The sequence below is a fragment of the Chanodichthys erythropterus genome, chromosome 1, assembly GCF_024489055.1.
Source record: "Chanodichthys erythropterus isolate Z2021 chromosome 1, ASM2448905v1, whole genome shotgun sequence".
NCBI classification, from domain to species: Eukaryota; Metazoa; Chordata; class Actinopteri; order Cypriniformes; family Xenocyprididae; genus Chanodichthys; species Chanodichthys erythropterus.
In genome coordinates, this window is record NC_090221.1 from 33,780,450 (window position 1) to 33,806,396 (window position 25,947).

General features: G+C 35.8%; 1 protein-coding gene across 1 annotated transcript; it reads right to left on the bottom strand.

Moving 5' to 3' along the window:
* Positions 1-11: 11 nt before the first annotated feature.
* On the bottom strand, positions 12-25,871 carry cdx1a (caudal type homeobox 1a). Its single transcript, XM_067387631.1, has 3 exons — positions 19,184-25,871; positions 7,409-7,557; positions 12-4,487 (listed from the first exon to the last, which is right to left on the bottom strand). The coding sequence occupies exons 1-3, from the start codon at positions 19,557-19,559 to the stop codon at positions 4,296-4,298; spliced, it is 717 nt and encodes a 238-aa protein (XP_067243732.1). The 5' UTR covers positions 19,560-25,871; the 3' UTR covers positions 12-4,295.
* Between the last annotated feature and the right edge of the window lie 76 nt (positions 25,872-25,947).

The following is a 25,947-nucleotide window of genomic DNA, read 5'->3' on the forward strand; positions in this document are numbered from 1 at the left end:
TTCCATCTTGTAAAAAAAAAAAAAAACGTTCGATGGCACCTTTAAAAATTGTTAATTTATTTGAGGTAACACATTCTGCTGATTATAATTAATGTTGCACTACATGTCAGCTAACTGTCTTCTTAAAGGGACAGTTCACCCAAAAACGAAAATGGCATCATTTATTCACCCTCATGTTGTTCCAGACCTGTATGAGTTTCTTTCTTGTTGAACACAAAAGAGAATATTTTGAAGAATGTCGGTAACCAGACAGTTGACAGTAGCCATTGACTTCCATAGTATTTTTTTCTACTATAGAAGTCAATCTTCTTTAAAAAAGACATTCTGTTGACTATAGCTGCCTGTAAAGGACAGTTCACACCACCCAGACAGACGCCAACAAACAAGTTGGCCGTTGGAGTTAGAATTTTATGAAAAATAACTCAAGCCCCAACAGAAACCAACAAATTCTGACTGAACAGGTTTACGTGGGTGAAAACAAACCCTAACAGCAGCTGACAGGGCTAAAACACATAACCCGACAAAACCTAACACATATATTTGGTGTTTTTCTGTGAGGTGTGAGTTGGCGTTAACTTCTAAAGTACATGCAACTTATTCTACTAATCCGAACCGTACTCCTAACAGTCTACTAATACTAAAGCTAGTTGACATGTAGGTGCAAGTTCACTTATAGTCATATATAGTTTTTTAAATTTTTATATAAAGTTGGATATAAAATGTATCCAGTGTACAGTAAACTCATGTAAAACAAAATATACTTTAAAGCAAATCTCAACTGCTTGATTGCTTGTATCATCGCAAAATCTAACTATATTAAATGTGACATAAACATGAAGATATTCTAAACATTAAAATTAAGATTTTTTTTTTGCAAAATTGCATTGAAATGTGTATTTTGAAAAGCACAATATAAAAAATTGACTTGACTTTAAATTTATGCTGTTAGTGTGAACTCCACTTAATATTAAACTAGTTTGATCCACTTTCACATTTATCCATGATGATTGAGAGCATATTTGTCAGTACTTTATGTGTCTAGTTTTGTAAGTTTCCTGATCATGTCATGTGATTTCCTGCATGCGATTAGGCCTTGCAGTAGTTTAGTTAGGGCATTTTAAGTAGCTTTTATTAATGTACTATAGAAAAAAACATTACAGGTGTGCATCTTGAGACAAAACAATGACACTTACATATTTTGAGATGTCAGTGCATGTTTTTTTTCAGTCAAAACAGCTCAAACATGCATTTTAGTCTGCCTTAAGCCTTATCTGTGAAACCAGGGGTATATGTCTTATCAGTCTACACAAGCAGTCAACAAGAGTGAAATCTGTGGGATGGAGTTATTTTGAGCATGTTTTTGATGTGGGGTTACAGAGATGGAGATGCTGATTAAGTCAGACCGGTGTTGCATCTTTATTTTCTACAGTGGCATCACTTTACAACATCCACACAGTTAATGATTAACACGCATGCGAACACGACACAGAATATCATCCTGCTGTTATCTGCACGGCTGTAAACGAACTTTCACAAGAAAATGGGAAAGGAAATAAAGGATATTTAGAGGAATTTTTCAGCCTTGTGACCACATAAGCATTTTATTTTGTAAAGTTTGATTCTCTCCATTTCATTCTCCTGTATTCTGTTTTTTTCACACACACAAGATAAAATTGTAAAATAGCATAGTGTGAACTTGGCTTCATGTGTAAAATACTTATGTTTGGTTCCTCAATAAAGATTCTAAAGTGTGAAACAAGATAGTTATCTCTTTATCTGGTGAGTGAGATGTTGCAGTAAAAGGCTGAAATAAGACTCTAACCACCAGGAAACTGAAGTAAGGACTATTTTTAAAGCATGAGTCGTTTAGATGCAGTTATTTCTTTCTCTGGATCATATGCATGTCATGCACACTGATTCAGCTGCAAGACGTTCACTAGAAATGTATAATTAAAATGAATACTATTTTTCCCCTAAAACCTAAAAATGTGTTTGTATGCCTATTACTTATTTCACCCAAAAATAAAAGTTCTGTCATTATTTGCTCACCCTTACGTCATTCCAAACCTGAATTTCTTCTGATGATTTAAAAAAAAAAAAAATTCTTTTTTTTTTTTTGGACCCCATTGACTTTCATTGAACAAAAGCATTGTTCAAAATGTCTCATTTGTGTTCCACAGAAGAAAAATAATATTATTTTGGTCAGTATCTTACTTAAATACTCTTGAAACTGAAGATTAATTCTGTACCTAATTATGTTTACCAGGCAAAATCACACTTTTATTATTCCTTATAATTTCCTTATACTTTTTTAAGCTCCCTCATCATTTTACTTTCGCTTTAAACAGCCAATGAAATTCATTTCAGAGTAAAATATAATAGGACATTATTGAATTATAGTATTCATTATAGTATTCATGCTATCATTATAGTAGCAGGAATCATTATAGTATTCGTGCTTAAGTCACAACAGTTTTTTTCGTTCCAATCCTGAATGACTTTCTTTTTTCGGTGCAAGATCATTTGAAAATTGTTTTTTAGTGTTTTTGGACCCCATTGACTTTCATTGCATCAACAAAAAACGTACAAAATATTCCTCAAAATATCTTGTGTTCCACAGAAGAAAAATGTTGTATTATTTTGGTCAATATCTTAAGTACTCTTAAAACCGAGGACTACATTTTATAACCATTGCTGAAGATGGACAAGCTTGACTTGGGTGTGAACATGGGTGACTTTTGACACATTTTGACACTGTACCTGTTAACTTCAACATAAAGTTTCACAGTACTTTTGACACATCTGTGTGTCAGATGAAGGTCAGTGGTGACATTGTGAAACCAATCAAACATTAACAGTTCAAACGCGTGATCTTGAAGGCCATGAGATGAACGTTACTGGCATCAAGTCTTTATTGGCTCTTTAATTGACATGAATCATCTGACTTAGCTGCAAAAACAGTTCCTTTGAACAGGCCACACCCATCCGATGACGTTCGTACGGATCGCAGCTTCTGCTCGACCTCTGGATTGTCTGTCAATGATTGAGCGCATTGAGTACGCGGTCACCATTTCAGCTTCTGTTTTTATCAATAAGCTGTGTTTGTTTCCTTGTGTTATCGCAACTTATGATCCACACGGTTCATTGTGATCGGTAAACACACGGTTTCCGCCCTTTCAAAGTACAGTGTGATTTAGAGTTTAAATATCATTGTATGATTTAGCTAAAACTGATAAAATCAGTCCAAAACATGTCAAGGTCATTCTTAAAAAAAAAAAAAGCAACTATACTTTGCTCTATATATACATATACATGGAACATTTTTGTTTGCCCAATTAAGCAAATTTCTGCCCCAAATTCTGCAAAAAAAGTACGAATAAAATGTAAAAAAAAAAATATTTTATTTAAATTGTGATGCATTTATACACAATTGTAGTATTTAATTAATTTACGCTGACCTATAAAAATCATTAAAAATATATTAAAAAAATTACTGTTATTGTAGCAATGAGAATCATCATTGAGAATAATGGCATTTCTAAAGTAATACGGCACTGTAAATCACATTATCACATTTTTTCTGTCAAATCAACTTCAATAATTAATGTGCTTCAGATAACATAATATTTTGAGGTTCTCTTGATTAAACCAATCGTCTTCATTGTATTAACTAAATTTTTTAATTTCAATGAACTCAACCAAGTAACTTATATTTTTAAGTTAAACCAACAATTCTTTTTTTACAGTGTGTAAAATACAGTATTTGGAAAAAAATGTGCTTAATTGTCATGAAAATAATGTCAAAATCCTAAAAAATCGTTTTTGTGAGATTCACATCCTTCACGGACCGTCCAGTTTTACATTCTCCTCAAATATTATCTTTTTATTAAAAATTTTACACTTTTTAAAATGAATAATTACACAGAGGCACCATTTGACTCCTTTTTTTAAAAAAATGTCAGTTTTCCATGATCCAGTAGGTGTAAAATATTTTACATAGCAAAGCAAAGCAATAGTGATACACGCACTGCAAATATAGTCATCAAATCAACATCAGTAGTTATGAGGTCATCAAAAGCAGTATGCAAAACAATTTAGAAGGCATTATGACATGTGTCTTCAGTCGTTCAACATACTCAGAGATCATATTTTTTTACAAAAATTGAAATACTGTGCGCTTTATTCACAATAAAACGTGTTTGCGTGTCATTTGTGTAGTGCAATATGAACGTTCCATTCAGTGTCGCTGAAACTGTGTAAACATGTACTGTTTATCCTTCTGTTTGAAAGGGTTTTCAGTATTCCTCTTTGATGTTGGTCGATATATTGTCTGTCATCAAACCGATGTTGGTGCTAGTGACCATGGCGGCGCTGCCGTGGCCGGGCATGCTGGGCGGTGTGGATGCAGAGCTCTGCTGAGCCTGCTGCAGTCGCTTCTTGTTCATTTTCCTTTCTTTAGCTCGTCTGTTTTGAAACCAGATCTTCACCTGTGAATCAGAGAGTCAAAGTGATTTACCTGATTCACCTGGAGAACAACCAATGACTTTTCAGCTGTAGTAGACACATCCCCTCTAGTCATGCATATTCATGCATATAATATATATATATATATATATATATAACCTGAAATCATTGCACTTTTCTGAGCTTTTTTGATAGCTTTGGCAACTGATTGTATCAATAATAATTAAATCAATAATGATTTTTAGGCAACTAGCTGGTTTTGCTTAAAATCTGCTTATACTTTCTTTAAAATAAATGACATGCTTGGTGTGGATGGATAGATGGGTGAATAAACAGATGGATGATGGATGGATGGATGGATGGATGGATGGAAGGATGGATGGATTGATGGATAGACGTGTGGATGGATGGATAGATGGATAGATGATGGTAGATGGACGGATGGACAGATGGATGGGTGGAATGACAGACAGACAGATAGATGGAAAGATAGATGAATAGATGAAATGACGTGTGGATGGATAGACAGATGGATGGGTGGATGGATGAATGAATAGATGGATGGCTGGATGGATGGATGAATGGAAGGGTGGATGGATGGATGGATGGATGGATGGATGGATGGATGGATGGATGGATGGATAGGTAGATAGGTAGATAGATAGGTAGATAGGTAGATAGATAGGTAGATAGATAGATGGTAGATGGACGAATGGACAGATAGACAGATAGATGGATGGGTGGAATGACAGACAGATAGATAGATGGATAGATGATGTGTGGATGGATGAGTGGATAGATGGATGGATAATGGATGGATGGATAGACAGGAGGATGGATGGATGGATGAATAGATGGATGGAAGGGTGGATGGATGGATGGATGGATAGACGTGTGGATGGATGGATAGATGGATGGTAGATGGACGGATGGACAGATAGATAGATGGATGGGTGGAATGACAGATAGATCGATAGATAGATGGATGGATGACGTGTCGATGGATGGATGGAAGGAAGGGTGGATGGATAGACGGGTGGATGGATGGATAGACGGAAGGATGGGTGGATAGACAGACACAGACAGATGATAGATAGATGGATGGATGGATGGATGGATGGATGGATGGATGGATGGATGGATGGATGGATAGATGGAAGGATGGGTGGATAGACAGACACAGATAGATAGATGGATGGATGGATGGATGGATGGATGGATGGATGGATGGATGGATTGATGGATGGATTGATGGATGGATTGATGGATGGATTGATGGATGGATGGATTGATGGATAGACGTGTGGATGGATGGATAGATGGATAGATGATGGTAGATGGACGGATGGACAGATGGATGGGTGGAATGACAGACAGACAGATAGATGGAAAGATAGATGAATAGATGAAATGACGTGTGGATGGATAGACAGATGGATGGGTGGATGGATGAATGAATAGATGGATGGCTGGATGGATGGATGAATGGAAGGGTGGATGGATGGATGGATGGATGGATGGATAGATAGATAGGTAGATAGGTAGATGGTAGATGGACGAATGGACAGATAGACAGATAGATGGATGGGTGGAATGACAGACAGATAGATAGATGGATAGATGATGTGTGGATGGATGGTTGGATAGATGGATGGATAATGGATGGATGGATAGACAGGAGGATGGATGGATGGATGAATAGATGGATGGAAGGGTGGATGGATGGATGGATGGATGGATGGATAGACGTGTGGATGGATGGATAGATGGATGGTAGATGGACGGATGGACAGATAGATAGATGGATGGGTGGAATGACAGATAGATCGATAGATAGATGGATGGATGACGTGTCGATGGATGGATGGATGGAAGGAAGGGTGGATGGATAGACGGGTGGATGGATGGATAGACGGAAGGATGGGTGGATAGACAGACACAGACAGATGATAGATAGATAGATGGATGGATGGATGGATGGATGGAAGGATGGGTGGATAGACAGACACAGATAGATAGATGGATGGATGGATGGATGGATGGATGGATGGATGGACAGGAGGATGGATGGATGGATGAATAGATGGATGGAAGGGTGGATGGATGAATAGATGGATGGAAGGGTGGATGGATGGATGGATAGACGTGTGGATGGATGGATAGATGGATGGTAGATGGACGGATGGACAGATAGATAGATGGATGGGTGGAATGACAGATAGATGGATAGATAGATGGATGGATGACGTGTCGATGGATGGATGGATGGAAGGAAGGGTGGATGGATAGACGGGTGGATGGATGGATAGACGGAAGGATGGGTGGATAGACAGACACAGACAGATGATAGATAGATAGATAGATAGATAGATAGATGGATGGATGGATGGGTGGGTGGGTGGATGGATGGATGGATGGATGGATGGATGGATGGATGGATGGATAGACAGACACAGATGGATGGATGGATGGATGGATGGACGGAAGGGTGGATGGACGGAAGGGTGGATGGATGGATAGATGGATAGATGGAAGGATGGGTGGATAGACAGACACAGACAGATGATAGATAGATAGATAGATAGATAGATAGATAGATAGATAGATAGATAGATAGATAGATAGATAGATAGATAGATAGATAGATAGATCATTTTACAAAAATATAATTGCTTATTTCATTGTTCTGATTTTAGTGAAATAGATATAATCATGTTTTTTTTTCTGAGGTTCACTATTACAGTTTCTACAAAATTGATTAATGTGATTTTAAAAGGCTGTTGACCATCATCCTCCTCTTTTCTAATAAATGCAGCACATTACAGGCGTTATATATGTCACAGTCAGCATGCCCTTTCACAAGAAACTCCGTTATAATTAGACAGATCTCACAGCACATGTTCACAGGTTCATTTAACTTCCTGTCTGACTGTTAATGGCCTACCTGGCGTTCTGATAGGCTCAGGGCTCCGGCGAGCTCCGCCTTCCTTCTGATGGTGATGTATCTGCTGAAATGAAATTCCTTCTCCAGCTCCAGGCGCTGAACGTCACTGTACACCACTCTGTATTTGTCTTTTGTCCGCGTCTTCCCTCCTGCCAGCACAAAAGGGTTTTTAATTTTAATTTTAATTTTCATATTCAGTTGTTGTGGTTGAGTTTTAAAAATCATTTCATAGAGATTATTATTTGTGTCTCAGGTTCCATTCATTGGGATTAGTATATTTAACACAGAGAAAGCAATATCAGGGGATTTTCAGCTTATTAAAAGCCATGGGAATATTAGTGCATTTTTCTATCTACAGTCTACAGGGTAACTTTACAATAAGGTTCATTAGTTAATCATTAGTTAATATATTAACTCACTTGAACTAACCATGAATAATACATTTGTTACTGCATTTACTAATCTTCGTTAACGTTAGTTAATGAAAATTCAGTTGTTCATTGTTTGTTCATGTTCACAGTACATTAACTAACGTTAACAAGATTTTAATAATGTATTATTAAATGTTGAAATTAACATTAACAAAGATTAATAAATGCTGTATAAGTGCAGTTCATTATTAGTTCATGTTAACTAATTTAGTTAACTAATGTTAACAGTAACTAATGAACCTTATTGTAAAGTGTTACCAAAAAAAAAAAAAAAAAAAGTTTAGTGGGGTTCTATATGTTCTTGATTCAAATTTAAAGATAATAATATATAATATTTAGGTGTTGTAATTAAAAACTTTACTAAAAATTCTCATGACTTTTATAATAAGCTGAAAATCCCCTGATATTTTCAGCTTTGCACAACATTTGTGTTCTGGGATTTTAGTTTAGAGCTGTACAGATTGGACTCGAGAAGAACAAATCAATCCCAGCTTTCTAAAACATCTATCAAGTGATGAAAGACATGATGGATTCATAGAATAGAAAGACAGATGAAAAATGTGTTAGGCTTTCAAAAAGGAAGGACAGAAGCTGAGATCTCAGTTCCTGTTCTCATAGTCTGTTACCTTCCAAAACAGATCTGGGGCTAATAATAATGTAAATGTTCCTCTACAGAGACTGATGAAGAATAAAAACCTGTGGTAAACCACTTTCATATTCCTCTTGAAGTTTTAGTTCCTCTTGAGATGTTGCTTGCCTGATGTTTCTGTTAGTGTTAACCACATTTTCAAAGCAAACAACTTCATCTTACCTCACTTAAGATGGCATTAACTTTAAAATAATCACTGGCCCTTTAAAAGCACTTTTACTCTTAAATCACTCTTAAAATGTGTCAATGTTATTATGTTACAGTTGAAAGTAACAAAGCACATGTATGAATCTGCTCAAATATGCTCAGGAGCTCTTCTTAGATCTAACTTAACTTTTCGGATTTTTGCAATGATTTTTTAATGCTTTATCTCCTAATGCAATGATGGGGTTTGATGTTGCTGTTCCTAATACTTTTAAAACGTCTTTAATGTTGTGGCACAGAAATATTGGATTTATTCAGAATCATTTTTCAGTATATAGAGCAGATCCAGTTTTGGTGCTAGAATTAAATATTGAATTTATATCGGCATAGTTAAATAACAAGAGTTCAAGAACAATAGCGAAAAATGGCAGATGGAGCAATAATAACTGACATGATCCATGATAACATGATATTTTTAGTGATATTTGTGAATTGTCTTTCTAAATGTTTCGTTAGCATGTTGCTAATGTACTGTTAAATGTGGTTAAAGTTACCATCGTTTCTTACTGTATTCACGGAGACAAGAGCCGTCGCTATTTTCATTTTTAAACACTTGCAGTCTGTATAATTCATAAACACAACTTCATTCTTTATAAATCTCTCCAGCAGTGTGTAATGTTAGCTTTAGCCACGGAGCACTATCAAACTCATTCAGAATCAAATGTAAACATCCAAATAAATACTATACTTACATGATCCGATGTATGCATGCAGCATGCATGACGAACATCTTGTAAAGATCAATTTTGAAGGTTATATTAGCTGTGTAAACTGTGGTTATGCTGTTCAAGGCAAACGTGAGCTCCAGGGGAGGGGGAGCACGAGAATTAAAGGGGCCGCAACCTATATATCTGTGCATAGTTAATGATGCCCCAAAATAGGCAGTTAAAAAATTAATAAAAAAAAAATCTATGGGGTATTTTGAGCTGAAACTTCACAGACACATTCAGGGGACACCTTAGACTTATATTACATCTTTTAAAAAGAAGTTCTAGGGCACCTTTAAAGTCGACATGAAATCAAAATTGACGCTATTTATTTACTTTGTTAGTGTACATTACTTGTCTCCTGGTGAATAATTCATGCATGCAAGTTGATTCACAACAAAAAAAAATGTCTTTGTAATCTTTAATCAAAATTTGAAAATTTACTACTTTTTTTTTTAAATCCAATCAATTACCAGCAGGAAACAAACAAGCCACGCCCTCTATTTCTCTCAAAAAATGTCACAATATTGTAAAGTAAGGTCAGTTCCAACTTCTGATTCACGATACTTTGACGTGTTGTTCTAAGATGTACACTACACGCACTCGCACCCCAAACTTTCTTGTCTAGTTACTTATTAAAAACATAGAATCTTTCGGGTCCTGACGTCGTACCTGCACCACTCTAGGGTATGGAGCCATGGACCCTCGTATCTCCCAAAAATAATAAGACCATCTCTGGTTAAGCTAAAAATAAAGATGGCATCCGAAAGTTGTGGTTGGTGGTCAGTTTGTGTGTAAAAGTACATTCATGAGGTACCTTTGTGTGCAAACGCTGCCTGTGAAGTCATTGCCTAATAGGGCAGCTGCCTAAAGCTTTCGGACGCAGCCAGTGTCATCAGTGTCAGAAATGAACCGCAGCTCTTAGATTCACCTTTGAATTACAGGCCTGTTTGATTGTATATGAGAGTTTGGGTTTAATAAAGTCCAGAAACACAAACTTTACTGAAGCAGTAGTGAACAAATCCATCAGCACTGAGGAAAACCCCTGTGCATTTGAGAGATTTCTGTTCTTTGGAAATATATTTCAGTCTTACTGTGAATTACGAAACGAGTGAAACTTTACAGTGTGAGAATTATCATAAGGGCAATTACAAAAAAAAAAAGAAACAACCTCTAAATTAGAAGTATATATTGAGAATTTGGAGGAAAGTGTCATGAAAATAATGTTTTTGTGAGCTTCCCCTTTCTCACGGACAGAATATTCTCTTTTAATTTAAAGTATGCAGGGTTTTTTATGAATAATTACATAAGGCACCCTCTGAGTCAAAAAAAAATGAGAACAAATCCCTGTGTGTTTGAGAGATGTGTCATCTTTGGAAATAGATCTCATTCTTCCTGTGAATTACAAAATTTGTGAAATATTTACAACAGACTTTCATAAGCCGCATCATCACCAACATCACCTTGGTTTATCCATTAATAAACATCAGTCAAAAACAGTGTATATGTCTACATTTGGTCATCATCACATATTTATCCAACTAAATCCTTGAGTAACATACAGTATACAAAACATGCAGATTTCTCTTTCTGCATGTCTGTGTAAATCTGTAATGGTATTTGGAGGACTTTCAGGATTATTATTATTTAACTATTTAGAAATATAAAAAAGCACTTAAAAATGCTGCACATCATGTTTACATCATCTTAAATTAAGAATAAATGTGCTCTTTTGCAATTTCTGTTTCACTCACATTTTGGCTCATTTCTCCTCTAAAGCACCACCACATTCATAGCATGGGCGTATCACAACATTTCCTGCTGGTATGAAATGATCTGAGCGTGAAATTCACTGACCTCAGATGACACACATGTGCATGCAAACACAACCACAACAGGGTTATAATTAACAAAAAAAAAAAAACATTTGTTCCTTGAAATAAAATGAAAAACATTTTAAAGGTGATCTAAGCGATCCTGGGCGGAGTAACTTCCTGTTGAAGTTCGAAGTGTTGTCAAACAAAACAGAGGCTAGCTAGACCCTCCCTCCTCCTCCTCCTCCCCTCCCCTCCGTGCTTCCTGAAACAGTCATGAACGCGATTTTAAAATCATTCTTGTCGGTTATTGGCTGGAGCATGTTTATTATGTTTCGTGGTCCAGACTGCACCAGTTTGTTTTTATTGCCGTTTTCGGAGCTTGTGGTGACTACAGAGACTGCGCTTTTTTACAGTGTGTTCAGGGGACAGGCAGCTAGCGGATAGTGAGGAGATGTCTGCTGTATGCAGAGGTGGAAGTAACAAATTACAACTACTCACGTTACTGTAATTAAGTAGATTTTTAAATCTGTAATTTTACTTGTACTTAAGTACAAATTAAGCTAAGTAATCTACTTCGCTACAGTAAAATCACATTCCGTTACTGAGTACGGCAACAATTTGAATATTCAAACCTTTGACCGGCATATCTGTAGCCAATAAAGAAATCCGATCATAAACGAACCAATGAAAACCCTGTATAGGGTCTGAAGAGCCTGAATGTCAGCGCGAGATTGCAGGCATTGCGCATAATTTGAATCATACCCGCTGGTTTCTATGCCGTATTTTAATTACAAATGTCGAGAGCGCATTGTTGTAATGCGCAGAAAACGACGCAAGCTCTCTAATATTCTGAAACATATTTTCATTGTAAAGAAATTAAAGATCCACCTTTGATTGTTGAAAGACTTTCTGGTGCATTTCACTTATAGCCAATACGATTTCCTGTAGCATTTTCATTGGTCAGGCATGGAGGTCTATTCTGATTGTTAACTTTAAACAACGTTTAAGAGCACGGAGAGATTCACGATTGCACACTACACAGTCCAACAGCGTGCACTCAGTTCTTTTTATCTAAATAAACAACATATTATGACTCTTAAAGGGTTAGTTCACCCGAAAATGAAATTTCCTTCATCCTCATGTCATTCCACACACGTAAGACATTAGTTTATCTTCAGAATACAAATTAAGATATTTTTTATGAAATCCGAGAGCTTTCTGACCCCAGACTGCAATGTAATTGCAACTTTCAAAGCCCAGAAACATAGTAAAGGCATTGTTAAAATAGCCCATGTGAATACAGTGGTTATAAAGTGAAAAGAATAATTTTTCTGTTCAAAAATAACAACTTTATTCAACAATTTCCTCACTCTCTGATGCTGTTCATGTGAGCATCACATGAATAATGAGCCGACGTTCTGACGAAGAACCTGGAAGTGCTGCACTGTTTACTACGTCAACAGTGTCAGAGACTGACATGGAAGAGAAGAAATTGTTGAATAAAGTCATTATTTTGTTTTATTTTTTTCTGCACAAAAAGTATTCTTGTCACTTCATTAACATCCTTACTGTTTGAACCACTGTAGTCACATGGACTATCTTAATGTCTTTAGTACCTTTCTGGACCTTGAATATCTGAAGATGAACGAAGGTCTTACGGTGTGGAACAACATGAGAGTGAGTAATTAATGACAGAATTTTAATTTTTTGGTGAACTAACCCTTTAATATACAGGGCATATAAAAATTTAGTGTTGTCATATTTTGAATACCTCAACTGAATTTAGGTAATTTTTTTTTTGTTCTTTCTTTATTACTGACTGTTTACTTATATTTTTTGTAAATTTTCTTTTCGAAGCTTGAAAATAATGATTGCCTTGACAAAATGGATGGACAAAAAAGTTAGATATTAAAATATCTACGGTGTACAGTATGTGGTGGTTTTCCCCATGGTATTTAAAATGATACTCAATATTGATCTTTTCAAAGTATTGTATTGGAGTTAGAAATTCCAGTATTGTGACAACTAATTCACTTTGTCAATAAGGTGAAAGTGCTTTGTTTAAAGTTGCTATTTTCTGCTTAGATCTATGATTTGATTGAATATTTTTTGATAATTCATTAAATATCTAAAAAGTAACTAGTAATTTTAGTACTTTGAGTAGTTTTTGAGAAGAGTAATTTGTACTTTTACTCAAGTACTTTTTGGACACCAGTACTTTTACTTGTAATTGAGTATTATTTCAGCAATGTAACCGTACTTGTACTTAAGTACAAATTTTCAGTACTCTTTCCACCACTGGCTGTATGTGACAAAAAATGTTTTGGCCTAAAAACGCATAACATCACTTAGAGCACCGTTAAAAGAAAACAAAGCAATATATCTTATTTTCATTTATGTGATGAACTAAACAATCTTAGAAGTTTCTATATAGAACTTAAAGGGTTCTGTCAGGAACTTCATATGAAAGTCATGTGAATGAGAAAGTGCAACACGCAATAGAGTTCAACAGTCGGGTTCTGGAAGTAAAAAATCCATTCATTTTCTCCATAGTGAAATTGACTTTTAACAACAGCTGATAAATCTTTATAGAAAGACTTGTGATGAGCTCCGAAGCTGTCAATGGACTGTATGCTTTTGTTGAAGCCATCTATTTGCATTCATTCAACTTATTTTTTAAATAATCATGTTTAATAGCAGAATTTTTGGTGAAAAACAACATTACCCATGACACTGTACAGAAAATTCCACCAATCAGAGAGCTGCAGCAAACAAAGAGCACCAAATAAGATCTTTAGCTCCGCCCACTCCCACCGCAAATGAGTCAGTCTCCCCACACTCTCAAAACACTTAAATGTCCCGCCTTCTGAATAAAGTCCTGTCTTTTTTTTTTTTTTTTTGTCATTTCATTGGTGATTTCAAATATGAAATTGAATCGAAAGCTTGGCAAACAGCTCTGGAGAATTTAATTTTCCCATTCAAAAAGATAGGAGCTGCACTTGCATCACTGAGAGGCGTTTCAAAGATGGCCGAGCGAAATAACTTGTCTTAAAGGGACTTTGCTTCATATAAACTATAGAACCAATTTTTGGGGTCCCATCATTTTACCGATTTAGTTTAAATATACTTTCACTAGAAAAAAATTAAAGTAACCCCTTATTCATTAAAAAAGTATTATGTAATCACATAAGAAATTACTCCTTATATAGAACCTTTTGACAGTGTACAATAAAATTGAGTCAAGAAACCTAGAGTTATATATACAGTAGATCTCCAACCTTTTTTCTAAGAGTGAACTAAAACTGAAATAATAAAATCTATATAGACATATTTAAAAAAAAAAAAAAAAAAACTGAAATAACAAAAACATACAACTAGCCTAAATTAAAATAGTATCTCAGTGATAATAAAACAACTCTGAACCACACATCTCCCAAAAGCCCTTGAATTCAGTTTTCATACACTGAAACTCTTTCTCAACAGTATGCTTCCCTTTTCTCCACCAGCTTTAGCTGACATGTGTAAACACACACACACACACACACACACACACAGAGAGAGTGTCTCGTCCCCTTATCAGTGCTCTCTGGTCCTCCCACAGTGCACACAGCAGGGTGCGGCCACCACCTCAGACTCACTGGCCTCTGCTGTTATTAGCTTTTCAGAAAATCTTTCACTTTGTCGACAGGACGTTCGACTCTCAAGACGCCTTGTGTTTAGACACACAGATGAATAATCGAGCAGCTAACATTGGGCAACACTGCTCCACCTCCATACACGACTTCATCCGGCGTCACACACCACTGACTCACTGTGTCTCTACGAAAAACGGCGCCTCTGCACTCTCGTTTATCTCTTTCCTTAAATGAACATGTAGGTCTGTGGCATATCTAATACATAATATGTTTGGTAATGACCATCTGAGAAACCTGGGAAAACCAATTATTTGTACAGCGATTACAAAACCACCTTCTTGAACTAACAGAAGTTCTTGTTAAGTGGGCGTAAAATGTAGCTGTTTTAAATGGATAACTGATTTTTACTGTGGTTTATCTCTTCAAACCGGTTATAAGAAGGCAAAAAAATTAAACTTGGATCAGTGTACACTCAGTAAATCAGGGTTTACAGTGTTTAACCTCACTGTAACGTGCACACATACACACAAATCATCACAGTCATATGATGTGCTGTAATAAACATAGCAGGAAGAAGTTCACACAAAGATAAAGACAGAAGTGTGTAGTAGTCAGTTCTGTTCAGCAGCAGGTTTTCAGACGCCAGTCCAAACCCTAGAACCCTGAACCCTGCCTACCTAGACTGCATTTTAAGGCATCACAGACCAGTGTTATTTTTGTATAACTGAGATAATATTACAGTTATTAATAAAATTTTGTATTAGTTTTTCTTTTTATATTTTGCATTTAATCTTAAAGTATTAGTAATTTAGTTTTTTTTTGTCGTTTTATATAGTTTACTCTTTTATGTGTGTGTACAGTGCTCAGCGTAAATGAGTACACCCCCTTTGAAAAGTAACATTTTAAACAATATCTCAATGAACACAAAAACAATTTCCAAAATGTTACGTTTGATATATCTGTTTAACTTATAACATGAAAGTAAGGTTAATAATATAACTTAGATTACACATTTTTCAGTTTTACTCAAATTAGGGTGATGCAAAAATGAGTACACCCCAAAACAAAAACTACTATCTAGTACTTTGTATGGCTTCAATGATTTTTAATGACAGCACCAAGTCTTCTAGGCATGGAATGAAGAAGTTGGTGACATTTTGCAACATCTATCTTTTTTCATTCTTCAAGAATGACCTCTTTTATTGATAAGCATATAATTTCAATTAAAAAAGTCTATTTTACCAAATATTTCTGTGTGCTATGTATTTTATGCTTATTAGAGTAATGCATTTTTTGCTTGGCAACATGCTGACGTCAAACTCAATTACGTGCTCCATATCAGGTTTTATTTCAGTGAGGAAGCTCCCTTAATAGACAGCTACCTGTATAGACAGTAGTCTGCTTTCAAGGTACATGTGAAGGAGTCGATTGTACCAGGAATTTAATCCAATATTAGATCAGAATCTACAGTGGTAAATATCTGCATTGTTATAACTAATGGATCAAAATAAAGTCCTATTTATCACAACACGTGTCAGAAGCATTAGGTGTCTGTTACTGTTGTCCAGTAGGGGGCAATAATGGATTGCATTTAAAAGAGTGAAAATGACTTGTTCAGAACATAAAGGCTAGTAATGTAAATACATAATGTATTTTTAAATGCATTCTTTCATGGTAGGGTTTGGATATGGGTTATTCTGTTGTCATATAATTATATAAAAACAATAGATGTCAACAGTATGTCACTACCGAGATAAGTAAAGCGATTTAGATAAGTTAGGTAAGCCAGGTACACGGGTGTGTTTTCTAAAGAAAAAGTAGAGTGGAAAATTAAACCTGTTTGGATCAGTGTTTCATTTTTTTTTTCCAGCAGTATTTCCTGAACATTCTCATCTATATTTGTTTTTGTCACATGATCCATATTCCATGTCTATAATCTGCTCATGGGATGATATCAGAACGTTTGAACAGTCAAACACGATGAGCATATTTGCATCTTGACCAACCGTGTCAGACAACGGCCCTTTGAAAGCTGAATACAAAACTAATGAGCATGACTTCATTTCCTCCTTTTGGTCTGTTTAAGAAATATGAACAATTGCACAGACTGCAGTTCATTATTGACAAAAAAATAAGAATCTGATCTTATGCACCTATTTATCGATCTATTTATTGGTAATATGAATTATTCATTGTTAAGTTCCTTTGGAACGATAAATATGTTATAGAAATAAGTCTGAATTTAAATGAATCAAATTGAACTGAACTGAATTAGACCGCATGCTCAAAGTTGGAGGCCAAATATGATTCAGCAAAACATCAAATCCAGACCTTTAAAAAGATGATGACACAAATCTTTTTAAAACTAAATAATGTAAAAATCTCCAAGGTCTGTAAAGAGTCTCGCTCCATCTGAGCTTTATAACTGTGCCAACCTGGCTGCGTGTGACACATTTACACAAATATTCCCAGAAGAGATTAGTTTATCACTCTGTAAACTATTAGCCATAATGCACTTCCGATAAGGCCGCAAACATCTATTACTGACTGTTCAACTACACGCTCCTTCAGATCTCCAGATGTTGTAGAACATCAAAGATCAAACAAATGAATTGTGCTGGTATTTTGATCTCTGCTGTAACCGCAGGCCTTCAGCATGACTGATTTATAAACCGATCTGTATGTAGATCACATGTGACTGTAGGTAAGCAGAACTATTTCTAAGTTAGCACACCAAAAATGCTCTTAATGCAGAAATGAACAGGTTTTCAGAATATTAGATTATATTATTAATGTTTATCAAGCAAAACTTTCACTTTCTGCGCCGTCAAAATGGTGCACTGAATGGTATCTGGTGATTATGCTGTGGTTTTCATATATGCCATGGTACTGTATGATTTCCATATTCATATACCATGGTTTTTAAGTGGTACTCCAACATACGTTAAAGATTAACATGGTTTTACTTGCTCAAAAACATGGTATTACCATGATGCATGTCTAAAAAGCATGGTCTTACTAATGGTATTGTCTAAAGAACATTGTATTACCAATTGTATTGTCCAAAAACACTGTACTACTATGGAACATTTCATAAAAGCATCAAATTACATGGTATTACCATTATGCATGCCTAAAAACATGGTATTACCAATGATATTGTTCAAAAGCACTATACTACTATAGTACATTTCATAAAAGCATCAAATTACATGGTATTGCCATTATGCATGCCTAAAAAGGTTGTAGTACTATGGTATATTTCCAAAAAGCATGAAATCACAGGAAACATGTCTAAAAAAAAACATATTACCATGATGCATGTCCAAAAAGCATGGTATAAGTAAGGATAAAGTCTAAAGAACATGGTATTACCAATGATATTGTCCAAAAACATTATGGTTCATTTCATAAAAGCCTCAAATTACGTGGTATTACCATTATGCATGCCTAACAACATGGTATTACCAATGGTATTGTCTAAAAACACTGTAATATATGATCCATTTCATAAAAGCATCAAATAACATGGTATTATTATGCATGCCTAAAAACATGGTATTACCAATGGTATTGTCTAAAGAACATGGTATTACCAGTGATATTGTCGAAAAACACTATGATCTATTTCATAAAAGCATCAAATAACATGATATTACCATTATGCATGCCTAAAAACATGGTATTACCAATGGTATTGTCCAAAAACACTATGATCCATTTGATAAAAGCATCAAATTATATGGTATTACCATGAAGCATGTCTAAAAAATGCTGTACTACTATGATATATGTCCAAAAAAAATAATATATAATCAAAGAGAATGTCTAAAAAAAAAACATGGTATTACCATGATGCATATCCAAAAACCATGGTATTACTAATCTAAAGAACATGGTATTGCCAATGGTATTGTCCAAAAACACTGTACTACTACGGTACATTTTCATAAAAGCATCAAATTGCATGGTATTACCATGATGTATGTCTATAAACATGGTATCACCAATGGTATTGTACAGAAACACTGTCTATGGTATAAGCATCCAATTACTTGGTATAACCATTATGCATGCCTAAAAAACATGGTTTTACCAGTACTATTGTCTAAACCATATCATTACCAATGGGATTGTCCTAAAACACTGTTCTGTATATTTCATAAAAGCATCAGGTTTACATGGAATGGCTCCACAATGCATGTCCAAAAACATAGCATTACTTTTTTTTTTTTTTTTTTTTTGATAGTGTAGAGGAAGTGAAAGAGTGTGATGTGAGACAGTAGTGAGCACAGAAGGGTTTAGGGGTCAGGAGAGGTGCTGATCTCTCACCAGAGTTCGGGGGAGCCGCGGCGCGTCTCATCCAGTCCTGCGGCTCTTCTCTCTCCACCGGCGCGCTCGGTGCGCCGCTCAGCAGCCCCTGATCCACCGGCGGAATCACGTTGACCTCCAAGCCGTTAACCGGCAGCGAGTGACCTGTCCCGTGGCTGTAGAGCGGCGGCCACTCTTCACGCGAACCCGGGCCGAACCCGGGACTCCACGGGCTGCCGTTGTGATGCAGGTCATTCCCGAGGGCAGGACCCGGGTGGTATCCACTGTAGTCCGGGTACGGGGCGGACGGGTAGACGTTCAGGTGAGGTTGGCTGATGTTCAGGTGTCTCGCGGGGTTGCCGTACATGGCCGTGTCCAGCAGGAAGCTCACGGACATTTTCCTCGCGAGCTGAAAGTTTTACTTTAACTGAACTTCACCTTGCCTGAGCGCTCGAGCGCGCGTTTGTTTGCCCAGCGCTGACGTCACCCCGGGACACCCACCTGAGCTGATTTATGACACGCGCACAGGTGCCACTGACTGGCCGGAAGGGCGCGAGATCAACAGAGAGCTGAGCGCAGATAGTTGAAGGCCCGAATGCCGTGATAGACGCTTTATCTCCAACGCCACATCTCCGCTGGCGACGCGACAAACGCTCCATAATTAAAGACGCTGGCACGCGCTCCAGTGCCTGTCACGTTATTACATTTTACATAAAGGTCAAAATTTGACCCCGAACCAGCCAGGATGCTTAACCTGTTGGTGTCCGTGATGAAGATGATAGGCCTACCTGGGCAAAAATGTGATGAAGACCATGATGATGGTGATGATATGTCAGGGCATGTTTAAAATGATGAAGATATAATGTAATATCTCAGATAAGGTTTTGATTAAGGCCACTATGAGAAATTATTTGAGGTGATGATGATGATGATGTTTGTGGTGATATCTTTCAGTGATGAAGTTCATGATGATGATGATGGGACGTGTTTGAGGTTGTGATGATGATGTGGCGCTGGTATCTCACGGCAGGTTTTTGGGGAGTCAGAGCGGCGCTCGTGCCTCTTTACATCAGAAAGCGCTCGTGCATTTCAAAGGGTCTCGCGCGCCGCACATCAAAGAGCCGCAATAAAAGCGACAAATGAGCGACACTGTAAATCAAGGCCTCTGTATTCAAATGATGATGACACGCGGGCTTCTGCTTCCTCTGACAGACGTGAGAACCAAGAGAACATGTTCTGGAGCCACTGATGCTGGAAGTAACGCTACTTTACATTAACACTTACACTGTCTTTTTGTCATTCAGCACGTACAGCTCATTATTTTACGCAGCATATTTTATCATGATAAATTATTACAATTTCATATTATTTCTTTGTTTATTATTATATTGCAATAGGCCATATTATTATTTACAGTATTGCATTAATTATACATTTATTATATTTGAAAAAAAGCCGTTTTTAAATATATCCTAATTTCTCTGCTAAATAAAACCCCAAAAGTTCTGAGTTCTGTTTTGCTGTTTTGCCATTTTTCTTGTCACACTTAATATACAACGTAGAGATTGTTAAATAATTTGCACATGGTAATTTTGAGATCTTTATCTTGTTCTTAGAAGGCTGTGAAGACGATTTTTTCCGTCTCTTCGGCCTCAGGGGGGCAGTAAACAGCTGTCAGACACTCACTAAAGGAATTTGTCTTCCTCTCTAATTACCACAGATAGTCACTTCAAAGTCATTTCAGTGTTGCCAACTTAGCAATTTTGCTGCTAGTTTTAGCAACTTTTCAGACTACCCTAGCAACTTTTTTTTCCAAAAACAAAAAAAAAAACAAAAAACCTACTAACAAATCTAGCCATTTTTAAAATTTATTTGGCAACTTTTAGCAACTTTAAAAAAAAGTGACTCAAACAATAAAAAAGGTTTTCCCTCTTACACAAAAAGAGGAAACCATTGATCGTTTGTGAATTAAGATGCTACCCGCAATTGTTCAATAATTCATTTATGATACACCTTGTTATTAGCTTGTACCATAATTGCTGATCAGTTATAGACACACTTTAAGAACGAAAATATGTAGAAACAGTTAAAAGGCACTAGTAATTTTCTCCCCGAACATTATCCATTAAGTTTTAACCCTAAAACAGAAAATGCAATACGAATTTAACTACTAATACACTATAATTTCTTAGAATATATAGTTTTGCGTTATGGGTACATAATAATATCATCAAGCAATGACATCACAACTTCATAGCAATTTCCCCTGAAAATTTGTTGGCAATACTGATTCCCATAACGGAAGATTTTTCATGTACTGTAATGACTGATATATCATTGATCCTCCTCAGAACCTGATAATGAATATTAATGAGAACTTTTCCCAGTCTAAAGCTTACTTAGCATGACATGAATTACTATGTGAGTTGTGACATTCATTAAGGACACATTTTACATTGTAGTGCAAATGGATTGAACAAAAATGTGCAAAAAATAACAGTTCAGAATAAAACTGAATTTGGAAAGATGTCATGCATGATGTGACGTGCTACACTCGATCATGGAATAAACCTTTACAAAAACATTTGACACTATATGACAAATACAGAATGTTATTTAAAGTGGTTACGGAATCTAAAATGTACACTTTCCCTGATCTAAAACATACACTTTCCTTTATTCATATATATATTTATCATCCTTTAAAAAAAATCCATGTCATCACCTACCCATATATTGTATTTATATACACATGTTGCCCTGTTAGGATTTACTTCTCCCAAGATCTGAAGAACCAGGTTCTGGTAATATGTTTCTCAACCAGAGGTGTAAAGATACCTTACAGTGAAAATGACTCCATTACAAGTTACAAGTTACAAGTCACCAAATCCAAAACAACTTGAGTTTTTAGTTTAACTTGAGTAAAAGTCTTAGAGTATCTGATTTTACCAGTACTTAAGTATGTTACTCACACAGTATAGGCTCAAAGATGCACTAGTCCTCAACACCAAAGAGACACACCAGTGAAACACAAGAAACGGTTGATTTGTGAGAAGAGTAATGATATTTATTTTCTAGAATCAAAATAAAACACAACACCTTAAAATTGCAATAAATCAAGTCTCAGTTAAGCTCACGTGCTCAAAAAGAGCATAAGTACATCAATGTCTTTCAAAAAGTACTATTCAGTATAACATAAATAACATAATGTTAAGTAAGATTAAAAAGTCAAAGCCTTGCACTGGATGTGCATCAGCGCCTACAGTCATGTCCTCATCTCATATAAAACACTAGAGATTTACAACTACTTGCTAATGCACTCGCATTTACATAAAGTAGCCTTTCGGTGAGTAAGGGCAAAACACACAAGATGTAGTACTTGCAGTGCCCTGCAGATGGCAATATTGCTAATTTCATTGTTCATCACAAATGTAGTGGAGCAAAGAGTACACGAGCTAAAGAGTAAAAGTTGCTAATATCTTTGATAAAACTACAGAGTAGCCAAAATAGCCAAATACTCAAGTACAGTAACTAATTAAATTTACTCAAATACTTTACAACTCTGCTCTCAACTAAATATATAAATTATTGCACCTCTAGTATTAATATTAATTATGCGTTAAGCTTTAATTTTCAAGCAGACCTACATTAACACATTTCACACTGCAGGTAAGTAAAAGGAGGTATAGGTAAGTGTTGTGTATAAGTACCAAACAGGTATATAAAGATCGATGTATCAATAATATTCTCAATCAGTAATATGTTTAGTAACTAAAATTTACCCAGGTTCACACACACATATGCACATACTTGTCTAGAATGAAATACAAGAAAACAAATGTAAGAAACTATTTGTTTCACATCACACAAATGTTTCTAAGCATTTTAATCTGCACTGTGTCAAATCTGCACTGTGTCAAATGTTCTGCCATGCATGCAATTTTTCACTCTCTTTCTCACAGAGATGCACACACATTTTTGCCTTACTTTCCCCTCTTGTCCGCTTAAAAATAAGCATTCTCAAGTGCACACACACACACACACACAAAGTTGATCCTTGAGCAGCATTTGGGATTGGCCATCTCTCCTCCTCCATTTCCTGTCTGAGATGAGAGTCTGAGCTCTGACTTCAGCATGTTTCATGTTCATCAGTCATATTTGAGACGGTCCAGCTTTGCAGCCTTATGAAGCGACCCAAACCTTTGATCTCCAAATGCAAAGAATCAAACTCATGGAGAAACATTTGTGTAAAATAATGAAGCAAACTTTTCGTATTTGTATTTTTATTAATAATAATAATAATAATACTTATTTTAGATATGTTTCAGTTGCATGCATGCTGTGTGTAAATGTGTAATGTGATGGCAAATGTAAATCGTATTTGAAGTAACGTAATGTAGGTGAAATAGCATCAATCCCTTCAGATTATTCTGTTATGCATATCTGTTTTGTGTCTGCATATTTTATGTCTTTCTGTTTTATTTCCTGAAATGCATCATTTAGTTCATGCAAAATATATGCAACACATGCTCAAAATATCCATATGTCAACATACAGTGCTGCACAGGAACTCTTGTCTCATTTCCTAAACAAAAATAAACAGCTCTTAAGATGTATTTACTTGAAAAGACCAATTCCACCCACAGTAAAGTTTTCCTCAAAGTTCACCAGATGTTCTGCTTAAAATAGATAAAAAGATAATAAGATTATAAAAGCAGGATTGAGGAGTATTGTTAGTTGTGCTGTTTCTGGGCCAGATATATAGAGATTAGTTTCACACTCAGCATTTCTCAAACATCTGTTAGTGCCATCTAAACCACAGCTCTTTAAGCAGGACGTGTGGCGCTGCAGTTATCCGTCAAGATATTTCCCTCTGCGAGACACCACATTCATATTTAACTGTTTATTAATCTCAATAGGGATTAATGTCTGTTCGGATCACATTAACATCATCGCTCATGAGGAAATCTGTCTGTTTTTATAGAGGAAAAATGTCTACTGCAACTTGAAAGTCATATTTCTCCTTTTGGTTCTTTAATAATTCTAAAAACAAAAACACTGGATTTAATAACAATTTAAACTTAGGTATGCACATAGAGTATCTAAACAAGTATATGTTACCAAAATGCAATTGTTTTTTACACATTAATGGACAACAGCAATAAAAACATGTTGCATATTTTAATAATAATTACTAAATATATTTTAATATGATGTTATAGATGGTTGCCAGGGTGTTTCTATGCAGTCGCTAAGGTATTCAGTGTGTTTGCTTATGATGCAAAGGCTGTTCCAAAAAGTTGGCAAAATAATTATGCCACTTTATAAGATTGCCCAATAATTGCATACATTTTTGTGCTCAGCAGCATTCTATAGTCAATTTATCTATTGTGTCTGTCTCATGTGTGGTTAACATGATTTTTCATGTGTGTGTGTTTTACATGATGTGTGAGTACTCACATGTATAAAGCAACTGGGCAGTGTTGGGGGTAATGCATTAAGTAACTTGGGTTATGTAATCAGATTACTTTTCCAAGTAACTAATAAAGTAATGCATTACTTTTAAAAGTTTTTTTTTTTAAATAATTAATGCAAGTTCAGAATATTATGCAAACCTTCAATAATTAAATATGTTAAATAAAACTTATATTTTTATGCATTTAATCTCACTTTATCGACCAATGTACTTGCTGCTGACCTTAGATGATTTAGTTAAATAAGTAAAAATGACTTTAGGCTTTTTGTTTTTATTGATGAAAATAAATGTTATTCTTCTGTTATCCAGAATGGCAGCACAGATTTTGTTTGAGCTGCGCCCTCAACTGTACACACGTTGAAGTGCATTTCCTTCAGCATGAATGCCAAATAGAACTTTTTTGTTATTAAAAAAAAACAAAAAACAAGACCAACCCAGGTGAAAAAAGTAACTTAAAAGTAATGTAATGAATTACTTTTCTTAAAAAGTAACTAAGTAATGCAATTAGTTACTTTTTAAGGGATTAACGCATTATTGTAATGCATTACTTTTCAAAGTAACTTTCCCACTGCTAATGACATGGTTATTGCACTGGTATTACAATGTAAACATGTAAAATTGGAAAAAAAAATTTGTGATGGTTAGGTTTAGGGGTAGGGGTAGTGTAAAGGGATAGAATTTACAGTTTGTACAGTATAAAAACCATTACGCCTATGGATTGTCCTCATGATAGGTATGTACATCAATGTGTGTGTATGTCTCTTTTCTCTCTTTGTGTGTGTGTGTGTGTTAATGAGCTGTTTTTGAACTGAGTGTGTTATGGTGACATTCCAACATTTAGAGACTTTAAAAGGAAGCACCTCCTCCTCCCAAATACCAAAAGATACACACACACACACCATTTACTGACAGAGGCCTGACCAATTAGTTCCTTCAGTGGCTCTTTATGAGACGGGCTGCAGATAAAGCGAGCTGTGAGTGAATGCCAAGCTCTGAGAGCCACATGCTCCGGTGCTTCTGTTTACTGTCCTCAACTCAGTCTGACTAATGATGACGCACCACGGCATCTGACCCGAGATCAGCTCATAGACGCCCAACCGAGCCAACAAAGTGAGTCTGAGCCACAGGAGAGCTGATCCTCGGTCAGTGTTTATGTGCAACGGATGTCAGAATCACTAAGGCAGACAAAACTTGTGCCAGAAACTCATTTTAGTGCTGTGCTCATATTACATCAGCATTTTCACCTTAAAATTTTTTTTTCTCTCTCTTTTGTCAGACGTTTTTTGTCTCTCACTCAGTCAAACACTGG

Excerpts from the sequence above, each read along its gene's own strand:
- cdx1a (XM_067387631.1), bottom strand. The coding sequence starts at position 19,559 with ATGTCCGTGAGCTTCCTGCTGGACACGGCCATGTACGGCAACCCCGCG. Across the intron at positions 7,558-19,183 it reads CGCGGCTCCCCCGAACTCTG|GAGGGAAGACGCGGACAAAA; the intron begins GTGAGAGATCAG and ends TTGTGCTGGCAG. Across the intron at positions 4,488-7,408 it reads TGAGCCTATCAGAACGCCAG|GTGAAGATCTGGTTTCAAAA; the intron begins GTAGGCCATTAA and ends TCTGATTCACAG.